At 32.5% G+C, this 19706-nt stretch overlaps 1 protein-coding gene across 1 annotated transcript in view; it reads right to left on the bottom strand.

The window, feature by feature from the left end:
- Positions 1 to 1414: 1414 nt before the first annotated feature.
- Positions 1415 to 19706, bottom strand: part of ERO1A (endoplasmic reticulum oxidoreductase 1 alpha) — a 44682-nt gene continuing 26390 nt past the window's right edge. Inside the window, exons 8-16 of the mRNA XM_037155649.2 lie at positions 17977 to 18023; positions 15654 to 15665; positions 12137 to 12163; positions 11930 to 12022; positions 10844 to 11090; positions 10309 to 10378; positions 5753 to 5839; positions 5532 to 5665; positions 1415 to 4344 (exon numbers count right to left, since the gene is read on the bottom strand). Of these exons, the coding sequence (XP_037011544.2) occupies positions 4284 to 4344; positions 5532 to 5665; positions 5753 to 5839; positions 10309 to 10378; positions 10844 to 11090; positions 11930 to 12022; positions 12137 to 12163; positions 15654 to 15665; positions 17977 to 18023 (778 nt within the window). The 3' untranslated portion in view covers positions 1415 to 4283. The remainder of the gene's footprint in view (positions 4345 to 5531; positions 5666 to 5752; positions 5840 to 10308; positions 10379 to 10843; positions 11091 to 11929; positions 12023 to 12136; positions 12164 to 15653; positions 15666 to 17976; positions 18024 to 19706) is intronic.

Raw genomic sequence — 19706 nt, 5'->3', positions numbered from 1 at the left:
CAATTATTTATTTTTCTAATGTTGGTTATCTAATTTCTAGAGCTATCTGAAAAGATCTGTTTTCTTGTTAATCCTTGGGTTCAAATAAATTTTTTTTCTAGTAAGGTTTCCCTAATGTTCCTATTTGACCAGATAAGCAAAGACTACTTTTAAAAAGTATTTCAGATAAAGAAACTTGGTTCTTTCAGCTGCATTAGTTGATTCTTCCAAATTTGAGATTTATAAACTCATTCTTATCACAGACTAGGATATCTGAATTCTTACATTTGTCTCTTTATACACATCTCCCACAATACATCACCAAAGACAACAAAAAATAAGCTTCTGGCCCAGTTTTTGCTTGAAAATTCCAAAGCACTAGGAGCACTTTAAGTTTGGTCTTGAAAGGAACTGTTTATAAAATCAAAGGGCTACCGATTCCCTGTTCATCCTGCACTGAAGCACATGATGACAATTTCAAACCTTCCTTTTGGGTTTATTAATTAGAACAGTGTGTTTCATTGCTTAAGTGTGTAATTAATTCTACAGTGATTAGCAGTACTTGTTTTTATAATTTCATTTGGGTGGCCATTAATTTTGAAACTCTTACCACTCATTATAGCTGGTTGTAATTTTATGAAAGATGTAATTTATAGCTAGTGGCTTTTTTATGCATAGCTGACTTTTTTATTGTTTAACAGTGTTTCCCAGCTATATAATCAGTTTCAAACTGGTTGTAAAAGTATAGCTGTGGCCAATGAATGTATTTATTTGTTGTCTCACTAAATTGTAACAAAACACTCCTGTTAAAATAAAAGTGTTTGTGCTTTTATTTGGAGGTCTGGTTTTCTTAATCTCTCTTAACAAACTATACCAAACGAGTTTCTATTGTATAAGAGTAAGAACCCTAGTGCTACCAAAGAAAAAATAGAAATTACAAATGATAGTCTACTGTTTGTGAGTTTATAATTACAAGTTATCGTGTCCCTTAGTATTATACACTAATTTGATAGGAACTGCCATACACTTTACTTTAAAGTAACAATACGATATTAGATAGTACATGTTTATTCAAATATTAAGATAAGAAAAACTTATATAAAATGTTAAAAACTTATATAAAACTTATATAATTTGTAACATCTCTTTCCATTCCCTTAGGATCTTAAATAGGAATAAATTTATCTGGCCCATAATCTTGGGCAGCTTTTCTTTGATTATTCAAAAAATTCCTCACTGATATTACCTTTTCCCCTGAAAGAAGTGGTCTTACTATTTTTTCCATAACAGACCCCTTTCATAACCTGCCAAAAACATACTGGTTTTGAATACAGTTTCAGGACCTTTACTGATGTCCTAAAGTCTACAAATCTTTGGGAGTCTACTGACTCTTGCTGTAAATAATATTTGGAGTAAAATTATGACCTCTAAAAACAAAGTTTTAAAAGCAATTTATTCAACAAACATTTATTAAGTGTTTATATACAGAAAACTATGCTGTGGAAATGCAAAAATGGATCAAGTTCCTTTTCCTGCCCTTGAGGAGCTCACATTCTAGTTAAGGAGGCTTAAAAAAACAAAAACTATACAGTAAGTGACACAATAGAGGTAGGTTGTAATTGCAGTGGTAACACAAAAAAAGGAAGTTAGTTGTGGCCCTCCTTGGATGCAACAAGGAAGATTTCACAGAAATGATGCTTTTGCTGGGCCCTCAAAGATACACAGAAATTTTCCAGGTGGGGAAAGATAGATACGGCACTTGATGCAAAGTGTACAGCATGCACCAGGGTGTGGGGGGACTGACCATGGTGCATTGGAAGAACTCTTAAGTCCATTTTCTCAGAACATGGGGGTTGGGGGAAATGGGACTGGGAGACTGCATCAGAGAACCTTGTTAGAGTGCTTCTAGAAAACCCACTCTGGCAGCATCATGGAGCAAAACAGAGGACACAGGCTGGGTATAAGCAGACAGGTCAGGGTAGTTTAGTTAAGAGCAATGAATATGGGAAGAGAGTGATGTAGCAGAGATAGGGAAATCAAATCCATAGCTCCTAGACACCGATTGGATCAGAGGAAGATGGAGAAGAGGAGTGAGTCTAGAGAATTTGGATGATAATGGTTCTGAATTTAACCAGAGTAAGGAACATGGGCATAAGAGCAGATTTGGGGGAGAATGATTCTTTTAAGAAACACACACTGGTATCTTGGAGGACAACCAAGTAAAGGTTTTCAGTAGACAGATGAATAGAGAAGTCGGGCTGAAGTGAAGATAAGGACTTAGAAATTACTGAATTGGAATTACCCAAAAGTGAGAAGTGGTGGTGCTTAAGGGAGCAAGAATGAAAGCCTGAGGAATAACACTTAAGGCATAAATGAAAAGAAGCAAAAAAGGAGGCATCCAGGATTAAGTGAAGAAAGACAAAGAAATCAAGGGTTTAAAAAAAAAGATTTTTAAAGAAAGAACTGTCAAGAGTATCAACTGCAGAAAAAAAGTCAAGAAATGCCTCATGAACTGAACTGTGGATTTAGAATTGGGGTTTTAGACTTCAAAGGAAGAGATTGTTAAGAACTATTACAGAGCCAAAAGCCAGATTTTAGGTAAGTGGGAGGTGACAAAGTGAAGATAAGAGTATTCTTTCAAAAAAAGCTGGCTGTTGGAAAAAAGGGGTAGAGGCATGAGAGGTATACAGACAGATTACCATTTAAATACATAAACTTTTATATATGGTGCTTATGACATAGTCCTTTGAGTCTCCAAGAATATTGACTTAACTAGTAGCTTAAAGTCTTTCTTTTCTTGCCCTATTCAAATGAAGGGGAAAGGAAAATACAACACATATTGTTATACTTAGCTCTGTGATTATTCATTTAAAATATACTGAATGCATCTTCATACATTCATCCAACAAGTATTTCCTGGAGATCCACTATGTGCTTGGCACTATCCCAGGCCTTAGGGACACAGAAAAGAAAAAGTATACAGCAGTGTAAAATGGCATTTCTAAACCATTATATAAATCAACCCTGTTTTATTAATAATGTGACATCTCAACATAACCTGCTAAGCATATAAAGAGGCACATAATTTTGAGGTATACAGTTTTTCCCCACAATTATCATGTGATATAAATTCCTAAACCCCTTCAAATATTTTTATCATTGAAGCGTTTCCACTAATGAAACCTCCCAAAATTACAGTTTAGTTTTAAGGAGAAAAAGGAAATGAACACAAAAAACAAAAATTACATATATTATGAGTGTACAGATCAAACATGAAAAGAGTAACAAAACTAAAAAAGAACATTAGATTAAAATCTGAAATGATTCCTTATTCTATTATAATTCCAGATTTTTTTCTGAAATTATTTTTAATTATTCAGTATTACACACTAAAGTATGGAAGATTCAAAGGTCATGATTAAGCAAATTGAACAATCAGTGAATCTGGGTGAGAGTTCTTTGTACTATCCTGAAAACTTTTCTGTAAATTTGAAATTATATAAAAATAAAAAATTTCTCCCAAATTTTACTCAGTATTAGGTAAAATATTATGAGAATAAATATATAAATCTATTCAATTTTCACAATGTATAGAAATCCCCTATGCCTTTCAATTGTCACTGTATCTTTCTACAAACCAAAACAAGCCAATCAAAATAGTAATTCTAGAAGTGACTTTTCTTCATACCAATGTATTTGAGGGTTGCCAGATAAGACACAGAACTACCAGTTAAATTTGAATTGTAATAAGAAAGAATTTTTTGGTATACGTATTTCTCAAATATTGCATGCAACATACTTATATTAAAAACTGTTTAGCTGCAATTCAAATTTAACTGGTCATTCTGTATTTTTATTTACTGTATCAGTTAACTTTAAATGCATTGAAGAATTTTAGGCTGTTAATTATGGGTCGTTCATGAGCCTCCTTAGCATTTTTCTATTAAACACTTATCACAATGGCCATAGTTTTATTTATATTACATTTTACATAAAATTCTAGTTTGAGAGACTTAAAACATCATGTATTTAATTTTACCATATATGAATTTAATAATCCTGGTTTTATTCAATATTAAACTTCAAAATTTGTACAGCATTACCAAAGTATAACTTTTACTCACAATATTATACATAAACTTAACACAATTCAAAAATATTTACTTAAATCAGTATGTCTCCTTTTACAAAAGCAGCTTTATAAAATATTTGCCTTAAGACCGTCATTGTTATTATGTCTTTAAACAAAATTCTACTCTTTGACCTCCATTGGCCAGAAACAGGCATATTTCAACTCCTTTTCTTTAATGAATATTTTGTAACAAGTTTCTGAAGTTTTCTAATTCTTTCACACTTGTAGAAATTCTGTAACCAAAAGAAAAATTCAGTGAGAAACTATCTTAGATAATTTTTTTGTTATTCAACTTTGCATTTTTAGAGCACAAAAAACAATTTTAAATAATTTATTTCAACAAATTTAAAGGTGCAGAAGTCATTTAATCTATTTTGATGTACTTTAGTTCTTTACTTGATGTGGTAAAACTAAGATAACATTCCCCAGGAATTTGTTACCTTTAAGTATGCATAACTTAGTATTAAAGTTTTAAATTATAGAACTACCAAGTATAAAAATGTTAAAACACTTAGGCATTTATTTATTTAAGTATATACTTATGCCTTGTATTTAAAGTACAAAGTACATAAGCATTAAAATACATATTTTAAGTATGCATGAGTATATGAGTACTGAAAACTAATCAATATATCTAGTAATTATACAAAGAACCAAAGCTTTTGAACTTTACAGAACAAGAATAGTAAATGCATGATCAAATCGTTTTCACTAATTTTCACAAGGAGTAAAGTTTATTCATTATGTTAAGTGTAGTTTAGCTCTGCTCTCCACCATGAAAAATGTAGCAGGATACTCAATGAATATATCAAGCTTCTGTATACTAAAGAATAACTTTGAAGGTATATTATATCAAATCCAAAATATTAAATTGTAATTGTTAGTCCTTAGGAAATGACTAGCTTTTATAAATCTCTGCATTCTTACATATGATAGGCCAGAAGGAAATGCATCTATATGTAAATTTTTATAATGTAAGTGGCCTGTTTTCAAGCTTATCTTCCAATCATTTTTATAAAATTATTTTTAAAGAATTATTAACCTTTTTGCAAAATGATGAATTCACAAAGAAATTTTACATGTACATCTATATTAGACAATATGAGTTTTTGCAGGATCTTTAAAAAATTTGGGCAATGCAAAAAACTACTTTCAGATAAATAGAAAAAATATACAAATTCATGAAGATGAATATTGAAGTCCAATCAGCAAATTAATCATGATTATAAAGGTCAGGTAAAAATAAAGAATATCATGTAATGACTGTGTCTACCTATACTGTAGTTCATAGGATCATAGAATTCTGTAGTGAAATAATTTTACCATAAAGGATATCCCTTACCCAGTTTTACCTGAAAGTATACATGTTGCATTAGACTTACATGACTAGCAGAAACAATTTTAACATATTTAGACTAACCTTCCAAATGCATTAAATAATGATACTATTTCTTGTCTGGTTAGATGGAATTCATAACTGGGCCCACTTTCTGGCATATTCGCTATCAGTTTCTCAGAAAACAGGATCTTCAGAGCAGTACCCAAACCCTGAGTCTACAACAGAAATTAAAAATGAGGAAAATCAGAAAATTCTTTGTGTAAGGAATGAATGAAAAATAGAATTGAGATAGATTTGCTTACCTGAAGCTTTCCCCACAGTCTACATTTAAAACAACCAACACAATCCATGATTCTTGAAATATTTCTAAAATGCAGTCGAAATTCCTCCTAAAAAGCAATTTGATAAAATTGTATTTTCTGAGTGCCTTCTATGAGGTATTCTATTGAAAGTGATTATTAACTATTATGTCTATATTGGGAGATGGGAGACAGGGATTGGATGGCCTCATTACCCACCCCCTCCCAGAAAAAATAGAGAGGGAGGGAGGGAGGGAAAGAAAAAATAAAAACCTTTGCTACATAATAGTTAAATTAAAGCCCTCTTTCTGGTATTTATTAGGTGAAATAATCAGATATTATTATTATTATTCAGAAATATACAGAATATAGTGAACATCCATATACTCTTCATCAACTTTTATAAAGAAACTATTACCAGAAAAATTGAACATTCTGAATTCTTTGCTTTTATACTCTTAATAGATACTCTTAATAGATATGTATATACCTTTGAACATTAGGGTATTACATTGTTTATAATAGGGCATCAGGCATCCAGTTCTAAAAGCAGTACACTAAAAGCAATATATGTCCTTAACTAATAAGGAACAAAGAAGGGAAGCCAAGAACACATTCTTCACTTACTCCAAACACAATTATTAATTGATTCTCCAAGTGACTCCCTCTGTCTGAGACTTATACTGGAATCAGTTTATAGTACTATAGGCAGGAAATCGGACATACATTTCAAATGGAACATCCAGTATACCAACTGACCTGTTACTGGGGGAGCATATGGTGTTTAGTGTTTTCTCTCTTTTTTAAAAATTTTTTAAAATTAATTTTATTTATTTATCTTTAGAGAGGAAGGAAAGGAGAGAGGGAGAGAAACATTAATGTATGGTTGCCTCTTGTGCGTCCCCTGCTGGGAACTGGCCTGCAATCCAGGCATGTGCCCTGACTGGGAATCTAACTGCAATCCTTTGGTTCACAGGGCCTGCGCTCAATCCACTGAGCTACACCAGCCAGGGCGTCTCTCTCTTTTTTTTAATGTAATAAATCACATACTGGACTCAGCAGAAAAGAACAGGACCAAAGATCTAAAAATGGGAATCAATCAACAAAGATTGGAACCCATTATTCAAAGCAGACCTCAGTTCACTCTAATTTACTCAATTCAGTCTTTCCCCAGATGTTTCATTCAGTTTGAGACTCTGAAACAGCTGTAACATGTGAAAGATCTTTAACAGGATCCCAGATCTTCTATCATTAGTAATACAAATTTTCTGTTAATATAAAGCCCAAACTGTTACTATTAGTTATTACCATACATTATCAATATTCTATATCTTATGGTTCTGTACCTTTTGGGTTGAGCCCAGTAAGAGGTTATCCTAATTTTAAATCTACTTTTTAAAAAATATTTACCCAATAATATTACTCATACTACTCTTTGATTTTGGTGATTTGATTTGAGGTTCCCTCTAAATTTATGCTTTGACTTTGAATTAAAGAAAAATCATGCTTTAACACTTATAACAGAGTAGTATAAAATTACTCTAAAATAGATGTTCTATCCTATGAGGTGTTGACCTCTAGAAGACTTAATTGTTGATATCCCAGTCTATGAAATCCATTTGTAGACAAGCATTGTATACATACAGAATAAAAAACAGCTCACATGTATGCACTATAAATTTCCTAATGACATCAATGTTATGATCAATAAAACACAATTTTTACTTTAAAGAATATTACTATAAGGATAGTGGCTTTTTGGCAATTATATTTTCACTATCAATAGATATTTAAAATAACACTGTCATGAGGAAAGGCCCTGAAAGGTTTTGACTTTAAGAGACTCCTACTGTGCTGTCACCTTGATCTCAGGCTTCTGGCCTCCAGAACTGAGAGAATAAATTTCAAGGTCTGCACCCCTGCCTCTTGCCAACCAAAAAAAAAAAAAGAGAGAGAGACTCATACTTGGAAAGGATGGAAGCCTCTGTTATAAAAGATTGTGCCTATTATAAACAGTCTAACTTCAGTATTTGAATCTATGTTTGTTAATTCAAATACTAGAATGTGACAGCTCTTGGGTAAATCTTTGTATGGCATATACAGAGAGTAAGCATGGTGTCTTACAGTAGCCAAATAGCAGTACAAAAGGAAAACCAAGCACAAGTGCTCAAGTGAACTTACTGGGCTAGAACCAAATCAATAAGCTACGAATTTACTAGCTCAGAATAGGAAAATATCCTTGTGACTTCTACAAATAAAAATCAATGTCCAATACCCTGAGTATATTCCAAAGTTATGTCCAATTAGAAAATTTATGATCCTTAAAATAACCAGAATCTAAATCACTTATAAATTCTCCTTATGTACAGTTTAGATCAACACTTAAATTATTGTTGGTGGGTAGAATAATCAAATATGTTGTGGATATATACTACGATTTATATTCAATGAAACCAATTGACCAAAAAAATAATTCTCTTCCAATTTCAAACGTTTTATAAGCCTTTAAGTGAATCATATTCTAGTTTCAGTTCAACATTCAACAATCTTTTTTCATTCAAGTCCCCCATTTCTTTTTTTCTTTTTTAATTATTTATTTATTTATCTTTAGAAGGGAAGGGAAGGAGCGAGGGAGAGAAATATCAATGTATGGTTGCTTCTTGTGCAGCCCCCGCTGGGAACTGGCCCCTGCTGGGAACTGGCCTGCAACCCAAGCATGTGCCCTGATGGGTAATCGAACCACGATCTTTTAGTTCGCAGGCCCGTGCTCAATCCACTGAGCTACACCAGCCAGGGCCAAGTCCCCTATTTCTAACCTAACACTGACAGAGTATAAAGGAGACAAGGTGAGATTTTTAAATGAACTTATAAATGACTGTTCAAATCCATGGTGTTCACCATAAACTTCTTTCCTTAGGAAAAAAATGATATTAACAAGTTTTCTTGTTTTTTTACTCTTTTCTCATAAAACAATTCAGAAAAATTATCTGTTAAATGCCATGGTAGGACATCAACTTGAGTGTTTTAGTTCTGATAAAATTAAAACATTGTAAGAAATATTTTTAATCTGCACAATATAAAAAGAGTAAAAGCCAAAACACTCTCCAATAAAACAGCAAGTATCCTAAAAATAAGGAAGATATTGAAAATAGTAGGGGAAAAAAGTCTTATTACAGCATCTTCCCCCTCATTTCTAAGTTCCTGGAAGCTGTCTGGGAGGTTATATAAGCAATGAGTTATGTATTTCTAGCAAGAATGCTTTAAGTAGGAGGTAGGTGGGAGGTCAGAAATAACTATTATCTAAGAGGAAAAACTGAATGCAAAAAGTATTTTGCTTGCAAGCTGCATAAAATCAGGTTCTTTCCTTACAGAAAGAAACAAAGAATAAAACAGAGGAAGATGGTTGAAATCAGATGAAATATTCTGATAAAATCAGAATAAGCCTGTTGTTCCTGAAGGCCACCTGCCTTTATTTACCTCTAGCTTTGTAACAGAGAACAGTAATATAATCTTACTTGAGTCCCCAAATAGGCCAGAAATCCCTTGAGTATAGAAGTTGTCTCTCCCTTTAATGACAAAAATCATGCTCTCCACATTAGTAATCATTTAGAAAATCTTCCTACTACTATTTTATATTTCAGGTAATTTAATGCAAGAGACACAAAGATGGTGTTGCCTGAAGCTCTACCTCTATTAAGAAGCAAGGCAAATTATACACCTAAACTAAGGCAGTACTGTATGTCTTCTGCAGTTGAAAATTTTTAATGCTATATAAACAAACAAATCAATAAACAAACAAAAAGAGGTGAGGCAAACCCCATTTTGTGGGTCTCTGTTCTTCCCACAACCGCATGCTGGCATTCCTAAATGCCTTTAATTCCCATTGTGAATAAGATAAATGGAAAAAATAAATAAATAACGCACCCTGGCTGGTGTGGCTCAGTGGATTGAGCGCGGCCTATGAACTGAAGGGTTGCCAGTTCAATTCCCTGTCAGGGCACATGCCTGGGTTGCAGGCCAGGTGCCCAGTTGGGAGCATGCAAAAGGTAACCAACTGACTGATGTTTCTCTTGCACATTGATGTTTCTCTACTCTTCTCCCTCCCTTCCCCTCTTTCTAAAAAATAAAAATAAATTCAATCTAAAAACAAAACAACACTGTGCCCTCTTCCCTTAAAGAGAATCCTTTAATTCAACCAAAAACATTTTCAGAATTCTCTTCAACCAAAAACAGACTAATACTTCTACTCATGCTCCAGATTCCTTTCCTTTAATTGACAGCTTCTCCTCATTACCTGAGACCATCAGTATGGAAGCCATCTATAACGTGTGCAGGGGCACTCAGGTTTCAGCTGTTGTTATTTTGAACGTAACACAAACTAGATCGTAAGTTGGACCTACCTTGGACTTCTGTTGTTTTAGGAAAAGAAACATTATGACTGTGATTTTTCTTACAATTTCAGGATGTATACCAAGATTTACTGTTAAGTATAAAAACATGGGCTTATATTCATACCTGCCTAAGAGTTTATATCTAAAATTAAAGTATAAAATAATTACCTTTAGTTTGTTTGCTTCTTTTTTATCCCCAGCAAAAAATGAATTTTCATCGAAATGCAAAGGAAATGACCTGCATTTTAAAACAGAGAATATTTAATTTTATATATTATAAAATATGAAAAGTTCTGCTAATATAACATTTTGCTGATCAGTGATGAATCACATAATTGAAATAAGAGTAGAAAATATAGTAAAACTAACACTCTGATGGCCCCAAATAAATTCTTACCCTCAAGTCCAAAGGCTAACTGTAAAATATACCTGAAATTTGGCCCCAAACCCAACCTTTTCAACTAAATGTGAAAATGATACCGGTATCTAAGAACTAAAAGAATGGCTCTTAAAATTAAAATTACATACTTTTTAGTACCTAGGTTAAAAAAAACATAAATCAATTCTAAAAACCTACAGGCAAAATTAGCTTTTAATTGTTTTTAAAAGTTTTCCTTTCTCTATATTGCATATTTAAGAACCTAATTTTAGATACTACTTGTCATTCTTCTATTAATGTATAAGTTGTTAATACATAATTTACTTGATTTCATGAAGTATTTCCAGAAGTAACATTTTGTTTTCTTCATCCTGAACTTTATTCCCAGTGAAGAGCTGAAAATCTGGGCGCTCAAAGAATGGTATCACTTTAGATAAAGCCCTTAATTCTATTAAGTAGAGAAAATACAAGTTCTTAAGCCTTCTTGGACCTTCTCCTTCAGTCAAAATTCCATCAAACCGCTGCTGAAATTCTGTAACGTTGTGTCCCCATATCTTTTCTAACCAGGTATCTAAGAAGAAAGAAGAATTAAATATTAAAAACTGAATTTTAAAATTAAGTAAATTTCATTTTATTTATATTAGGTTTAAGCCTATAGCAGTTAACTTTCTTTTATATATTAAAGTGTATAATAATAGAACCATGAAAACTGGTTTTCATAATTTAGCCTTTAACAGTTCTATATGAATATTTTATCTTCTAGAAACCAACCACAAAAGAAGAATAAATTAAATGTTTTACTGAGAAACCAGTCTAATAAAAAAATCAAATTTCTGAATATAAACATATTCATAAAACCAATACACAATTTAAAATGATTATCTGAAATTACTAATGAATTTAAAGCCTTAAGGTGACTATATTTTATTTCTAAAACATAAAAAATACTTTAATTCTAGAGGAAATATGTTATTGATTAAAGTCAACCGTGGTCTCATTTCCAACAGCATTCTTAAAGTATAAGGAACACCAGACAATGCTTTCCCCCATTAAAAACTCCAGGCCTGAAGCTGGCAAACAGATAAAGGAGTTCTGATACAGTAGTACCTAAATAACAAATTGTACCTTTAGGGGCTATTGTGATTCCCACTACAAAAGAACATTTCCAAAGATATGTGTAAAGTTTTGAGAAGCTTCTTAAAAGAAGGTGAAGAGCTAGCTAGGATAATGCCAAACTTCTCCTTAAGAGTATCTATAGTTCCTATATTCCTGATTACTACCATTTAAGAATAAATTTTTTTGCCTAATATTCAGTAGGTCAATTTTGTTCCATTCAGGTAGATATAAAGGAAATGTTAAGAATGCCTGAAAATAAGGGTGGTGAAGGGAATAGAAGTGAATGTCACGTACCTTGTAGCAGGTACCGTGCGCTCAAGTGCACATTGATGCTTGCATGTAGACCAGATATAAGTCTGTAGAATGCTCTTTTTTCTACACAAAGGCCTAAAAAAAGTAATTTGGAAACAGAAATTGCATGTTAAACTTGTAAGATTATGAAATTCATGTCTTTAAAAATGAGAAAGAATTATTTAAATTTGCTTAACAGTTTTCAATTACCTTCTAGCCAACTGTAAAAAGTATTCTCTGAAATTAAAAGAAAAATAAGTCACAAGATTATAAAAATGCCAAAAGGTAAGTTTTTCTAAAGTTTAAAACTATAGCATATTTGTGCCAAACAGTGATTTAAAGATTTTTTAACTAAAGGTCCAAATTTTATTTGCAATTTCTCCTAAGGAAAGAGAGCAGTCCTGACATGAGCTCAGTACCAAGCTTCTGGTCAGTCTTTAAGGAACCTTTAGCATCGTCCTAGGTAGCCCATCTTGTCACTCTCTGGATAAGGTGTTTTGTAGGAGGTCAAAACAGAATTTAAATGTCGAATCAATACATGGGAAAATACTTAGCCTGTATAACAGTTCATGCTATGAAAACTAAGAATCATTATGTGCTTTTGAAATTACTTTTTATAAATTTTTAATTTATAAGAATTATAAAGTAGAACTGCAGTATATGATTTATATATAGCTCATGGTATTATATACTATTCAATATTTCAAAAGAGCAAATCAAAGAAAAGTCAGAGAAACCAAACACCACTTATATGACCTAATAAGATCACTGTTAATATACATAGACCTGGTAATTATGCTTTTAAAATTATGCTCTAAAGAAATAACTCAAAATGGGGAAGGGTTATAATTTGTAGATGATTATGATGATTATGTTATATAAGTTCTAAAACCTGAAATAATCAAAAGGTACAATGATGCCTAATTTAACATGACAGAATGCTACATAACTAGTTAACATGGTAGACTAACACAAAACTATTAAAATGACAAGAAGTGTAACATGACAATACATAAAAATGTTTATTTGAAATAATATATTTAAAAACACAAAATAATTATAGCTATGTAAAGATTCTAAGTATGCATTTGCTAGAACTGGCAAATGTACTATGTAGATCTTTTGACTAATGTTGCTTATCATAATATTAAAAATGAACCAAGCAAGCATAAAAGTAATGGAAGAAGTAACAAAGAGAATAAGCAATAAATGAGACTATTTGAAAACTTAAAACATGTCAGAAAACTCACAAATAAAAGCAATATACAAACAAGAAACTGGGTAAAAATGGATGCTGCAAATACAACAAAGGGATAACATCCTAAAAATCTAAAAAGCCCATAAACTGAATAAAAATGCTAAAGTGCCCATTACAAATGGGCAAATAATATGAATAGAGAATTCACAGGGGAAAAATACAAATGGTAATAGATAAAATTGCTCTGTCTCATTAGTAATAAAAAATACAAATTAAAACTAGAGAGATACCACTTTTAAGAGAAAATATAATATTTAATGCTAACAAGGGTTAGGTAAAACTAGCTAGCATATTGTTAGGAAGGTGTGTAAATTAGTACATGCTTTCAGTGACAATGCAATCTGGTCATATGTTATCAAAAGCCTAAAATGTGCATATCCTTTGAAATGGACAGGCTGTTGGAAGTGAAAGTTTGTGTAACCCCTAAAACTCATATGTTGAAGTTGATGGTATTTGAAGGTGGGACCTCTTGGAGGTAATTAGGTTTAGTTGAGGTCATGAGGGTGGGGTCCCCATGATGGAATTAGTGTCTTTCTAAGAAGGGGAAGGAGAGGGGTGGGGGTGGGGAGACCACTGTACTTGAATAACAATAAAAAAAGCAGAAGGGGAGGAAGAGACCTGAGCTCTTTCTCTCTTTGCCATGTGAGAATACAGCAAGAAGGCGGGTTATCTACAAACCAGAAAGTGGGCCATCCCCAGAAACCAAATCTGCTGACACCTTGATCTAGCAATTCCCAGCCTCCGGAACAGTTAGAAAATACATGTCTTTTGTTTAAGCCACCCAGTCTGTGATATTTTGGCAGAGCAGCCTGAACTGACAAAGACATAGGCCAAGGAAGCAAGTAGTCATGGGAAAAATAATACACAAAACTGTAGTAATATATCTATTATAAAATATACATATATTAATAATTATCCAATGTTAACAGAGAAGCAGTATGAGATAGTAACTAAAAGCATGGCCCCTGGAGCAAAAGCACCTCATCTGAATCCAAATTCTGCTACTCAGAAGCCATACAATTTTAGCTTAGTTGCTAAACAACTCTGAAACTCCTTTTCCTTATCTATAAAAATGGAAATAAAAATAGTACCTTCTAGGATTGTTGAAGGATTAAATGAAATCATATTTATAAATTTCTTAGAAGAGTACTGGCATGGTGTCTTCACCATTATCGTTATCAATTATTTTGGAGTTACGGGATTATAAGTGATATGTTTTGGTATAAAAACCTTTAGTTTTATTTTCAAGTTTTGGACCAGGAATGGAGGGGGGGGCAGGAATGTAATGCTGTTTGGGACCTAGCCTTCAAAAAACTTTTCAGTTGTATGATCCTGAAGTAGCTGTTCTCAGCTTGACTTGGTGGTGATCCAGTTAATCACTGAATGTGACAGCTGTTAGAGATAACCTTTTCATACTTGACCCAAATGAATACTTATACATACAGTCATAAATAAGATAGTTTCTCTAAGGATAGCCTCCACAGGTTAACAGTATTTTCTTTGATGAGAGAGGTTGAGATCTTCAAATAGTATTGAAAAAGCAAAACAGCCTCTTCTGATGTAGCTGGAATACAGAATAGAAATAGGGACATCCATGGGAGAATAAGACTACTCAAAACAGAATTATAGGATCACCACTAATAGTAATAACATATGAGGCATCTTTGGAAAAATAATGTTACTGCTAGAAAAATTTCCAAATTGTACAGCTCTGATTCAGTATTTTATTTAGCTACTACCATTACCATTAATATAAAGCATAATAGTAAAATAGCAATGTCATCAGACTTCAGTATCATTTTTTAAACAACGCAAAAGCAATTCATAAAAATAATGTTCAGAAGATTTTAAGGGAGAGGAAAGTGATACTTCACATTTAGCAATTTCATCTAGCTGGACTAAAGCTAAGTACAGCTTAATAGTCTTTTCATATTGTTAAACACATGGCCTTAATGACAAAAGCCATTTTCATCTCACTCATAAAGCAAAAGGATTCTCAAAAAGATGAAGTAAACCTACAATATGTTAAAATTTTAGCATTACAATGAACTGAAAAAGCTGGCAAAGATGCCCGCACCCAAGAGTCAACATAAACCTTGAAGTCAGTAAATCAACACTTGGATCATGCCTAGAACCTTTCTATCTGAAACCCAGCAGATCCTCAAGATCAACCAATAAAAGGGTGTTTTTCCTGAGAGAGGGTGGGGGAAATGTCTAGCTTCCGTGTGCAGTGGGAAATGCAGGGGTGAATTATTACAGGCTGAGGCAGGTTGTCTCCTACTGCCTGATCCCAGGCACAAATAGTCATTTTTCCCTTAACCTGTGCTTTCACCTCTCAAATTGTAGAGAAGGAAATAAGAATTAACCTCTTCTGAGTCTTAGAAATGAAAAGAAAAACATTTCCCAAATAAGTATCTGAATATTTAACAAATTCACATATGTAATATATGATAAAGAGATTCTACTTACCTTCACTTTTCCCTGAAAAACAAAACAAAAAGTTTATTATTATAAACTTCCAAATGCCCCTTTTTAAAAATGCTACACTTCTGTGAAAATGAGGCTTATTAAATAATGGTTAATTTAGGTCCACCTGTTCATCCACATAAGCAAAATCTGTAATATGCTTCTGCCTGCAACTCTTACCAGGAATAGGACTAAATGGCATCATCTCCAAGAGCCCAAACGCAGAGTGGTTTCTTTCAGCTCATTTGGACTTAATATGGGCTAATGGGAGATGAAAATCTAATCTATCACTTAGAGTGCTCCGGATTATCGTAAGGACTTAGGGTTATTGGCTGACAGAGCCTTCTTCCACATTTATTTATCCTAGAGTTACAACGTAGTTTCTGCTACAAATTTGTATTATTGCTTTGAAAGCTCCACACTGGCATTATAAAATTTTACCCTATTCAGGAATATTTTTAGAGACTATTTGTTAGATTCAAATTACACATGATTCAACAGTTTGTATGCAGCTGCTCATTTACTATTGAAGAATTATCTTCATTTGCCCACTTTCATTTAATGCCATCATTGTTGGATTACTAAAGTAACATATGCTCGTTGCAAATATGTGTTCTTAAAAAAGAGAACACAAATGAAATACAAAAACATCATCTATAACTCCTTCTGCCCAAAGATAAATACCATTTACATTTTGGTAAATGTTCTTTTTCTTTGTGTATAGATATTTACATGTTATAACTATTTTTACAAAATTGTATTATTCATACTTCTGTAATGTTTTGATACCTGTTTTTCCCCAATATGCTATTGATCACTATTTTTTTCATAAGAATAAAACATTTATTTTTTCCAAACAACACATCAGACATTTAAAGGGAAGAATCTAAAATTCTACTCCAAGATCTGAACACTAAGAAGGGTTCTCTGTACAACTGTGATTCATCCTTTAGCATCAGTTGGGTCCTATTGATCACTATTGATACAAATGAATACAAATTTCCAGCAACATTTATAATGGTTGTATTCTACTAAGTGAATCTACCATAAATTATTTAACAAGTTCTATAATGACAAACATTTAAATTGTTCCCACTTATCTTCAAGATAAGTGAGAGTGGTTAATTAGTTCATCAGATCATAATTTGAGTTCATAGTGAAGATCCCCTCTTGTCTGAGAATTTGCATTTTGTCTGATATTAAATCAATAGCTTCCACTGAGTTACCATATGGCTGCATAAACTCAAAAGCCTTGTTTAAAAATGTTCTTTCATTTCTAATCTAAGAAAGAGTAGTCTGCCAACATTTAAGGAATGATGCAACCCATTGCTTTCCAGGAGGAAATTTATGTTTATGGACTATATGAGTTCAGCAGCTTTTCAAATTTTAAAAATTACAACCTTACACAGTTTTCTAAAAGTACATCAAAGATTTTATTGGTAAGCACATATTCAGAAAATAGGGATATATTTATAACTGCTTATTATGGACTGGATAAAGGTTTGTGATTTTCAATTTTACATGCCCTCTGCACCTACATACTGCCTAGCACATAGTAAATGGTGAATAATCATTTGTTGAAGGAACAAGTGATTTTTACTATTATAGACAAGACCACTAAATAAGGATAATTTTCCTCCATCATGTGCCAGGCTCTAGATTAAAAGATTAAACCAATAAATGTTGCCCATGTGTCCACAGTACTAGGGTAGTACTTATATACAATAAGTATATAAATAATAGTCAAATAATTCTAGACAGTGGAAAGGGGTATAAGGGAAATAAAATGTGGCATAAGAACACTTCACAAGAAGACGAGATTGCTTCCAGTTAGGAGAATCAGAGAAAGTTTTGTGGAAAAAGGAATCATTTAGGCCAGACCTTAAGTGTAAGAAGAAAATGAAAAATGTTAATGCCATATAAAGACGTGAGTTTGCAATCAGATTCCCACTGCATACAATAATTTCAAGTGTTGGGAAAGATCTGAGGCAGACATTTTTTTGGGGGGATATTCATTTAACTAGAAAATGAGTACAAATAGTAGAAAAACTGAGCATATACTTTCTGTGAAAATGAATAGAATAAATGTACTATATAACCTAATCTTCATCCTATGGTAGTCTAATACCATGAACTTCATTACAAAAAAATACTCCTTCCTGAAGTGTATCTCAAACCCCAATTTCTCTACAAGGGTCAGGCACAACTTCTATGGCAAAAGAAATGTATGACCTCACGTGCTCTCGCCAACACTTACCTGTTCTCCCCCCCTTCTAATCAAAGTTCACCGGGCTGAGAAATACAACAATGCAAATAAATAACTCACCTTGACTAGAAGCCAAAGGATTTAAAGGCCTTTTAATTGTCTGTGGCCTGGAATCAAAAGAATTAAATTATAAAATATAAATGGTATGTATCATTTTATAATTAAGTAAAAGTAAAATTTATCTCAGAAAGTTTCTTAATGACTATATCCCAAATTAAATTGTTTTATTGAGCTTATAAAATATTTAGTTTTCTCTAATTGCTTTAAGGGAGGATGGTTGTTATTTGTTTTAATGATAATAGTTTATGATTTTTCCCATGGTAGCAGCCAGAAAGTCATTTCCTAATCACTTCTTCAAACAAAGGAGTTAGAAATACCACTCAAGCTCTTCTCCTAGAGTCATTAATATGTCTTTAAATATATTACATATACATGTATGTGTGCACCACAAAGTACACGCCAAATTGGAAGAAAAACAAGCAAAACATATAAATACTCAACAAAAGCATTAAAATTAAAAAGGAAAACATTGTGGGTAGATTATTTTCCACTTAGGAAATCTTAGGTACATCAGTTGGCCCTATGGCCATCAAGTTTGGTATGCTTTCAATAAAAGATGTTTTTTTAATAATAAAAAAATAGAGTTGCTATGTCACTAAAGTGCTTTTAAATCACAAAATAAATATTCATTGGCATCATTATATGAAGTGTACGGATCGTTTTAATATCCATTATTTAAATTTTATAAATTTGTACAAGACATTCTGAGAACAAAACATGAGTTATATTTTAATGTATTCAATTTAGCACCTCATACATTGTTTCTATTCTAGAAACATTATTCAAATCATGATATAAATTAGTTAGAAAAGAACTAATACAAAATCTAACAGATGGTTCTGTTGGACTCTGTTTTAGTTCACATTAAATAAAAACCTTTAAAGTAAGAGAATAAATCAAACATTCTGAGTAACAAGAGAATTTAAATGAAACATAGGGCAAAAATGAGTAAACAATGAAAACTCTCTACTTCCCAAACCAGAGAAATTCTTCAAGTCAAAGAAAGAAACAGTCTGACACTTTATTGGTATAAGTATACTTGGTGATCTCTTAAGTTTACATTTTATGTATAAAAAGTGAAATGTACTATCACCCTATCTGGAAACTCCAAAGTTTTTCCCAGAATTTCCCCCAATCTCTAAGATAGCATAACACACACACACACACACACACACACAAATTTCTTCCAAAAGCTAATAAGCACATTGTTTACAGAACCTGGAGGCTCACAAGCGGGTAAACTTGAAGCACGTCCCAGTCATCCAGTGGTCACACTGACTGCTTCCATTTCAGTGGTTTAGAGTACAGAGTGGGTTCTCCCACGTACTAGATCTTTGTTTGACACTGGACAAATCACTTAAAATCAGCTTTCCAAATTTTTGTTTTTCCATTTGTAAACAGTGAAGACTGCAACACAGTGTGATTGGAAGCGCAATGCCTGGTACATAGTGAGTGTTCGGAAGTATTAGCTATTATGATCATTTTCTGAAATTAATTTAACGTTGAAGTGGGAATATAACTATAGAGTTTAAGTCACCAGAAAGAGAATTAGGAGTTACATATTCTAATCTATTCTCTGCCACTAATTATATGATCTAGGAAAATGAAGTAAATCTCTCTGGTTCTAGGTTACCTCATCTATAAATTGAGATTCTATGATCCACTCAAGGAACACGTTTTAAATGCCCACAACACTCCCACAAAAGTATAATACTATTCTAAGTCTTTTA

The sequence above is a fragment of the Artibeus jamaicensis genome, unplaced genomic scaffold (assembly GCF_021234435.1).
Source record: "Artibeus jamaicensis isolate MK-2021 breed Jamaican fruit bat unplaced genomic scaffold, CSHL_Jam_final contig_548, whole genome shotgun sequence".
NCBI lineage: Eukaryota > Metazoa > Chordata > Mammalia > Chiroptera > Phyllostomidae > Artibeus > Artibeus jamaicensis.
Note: the sequence above shows the minus strand (reverse complement) of the source record. Positions and strands in the feature narration are given on the sequence as shown.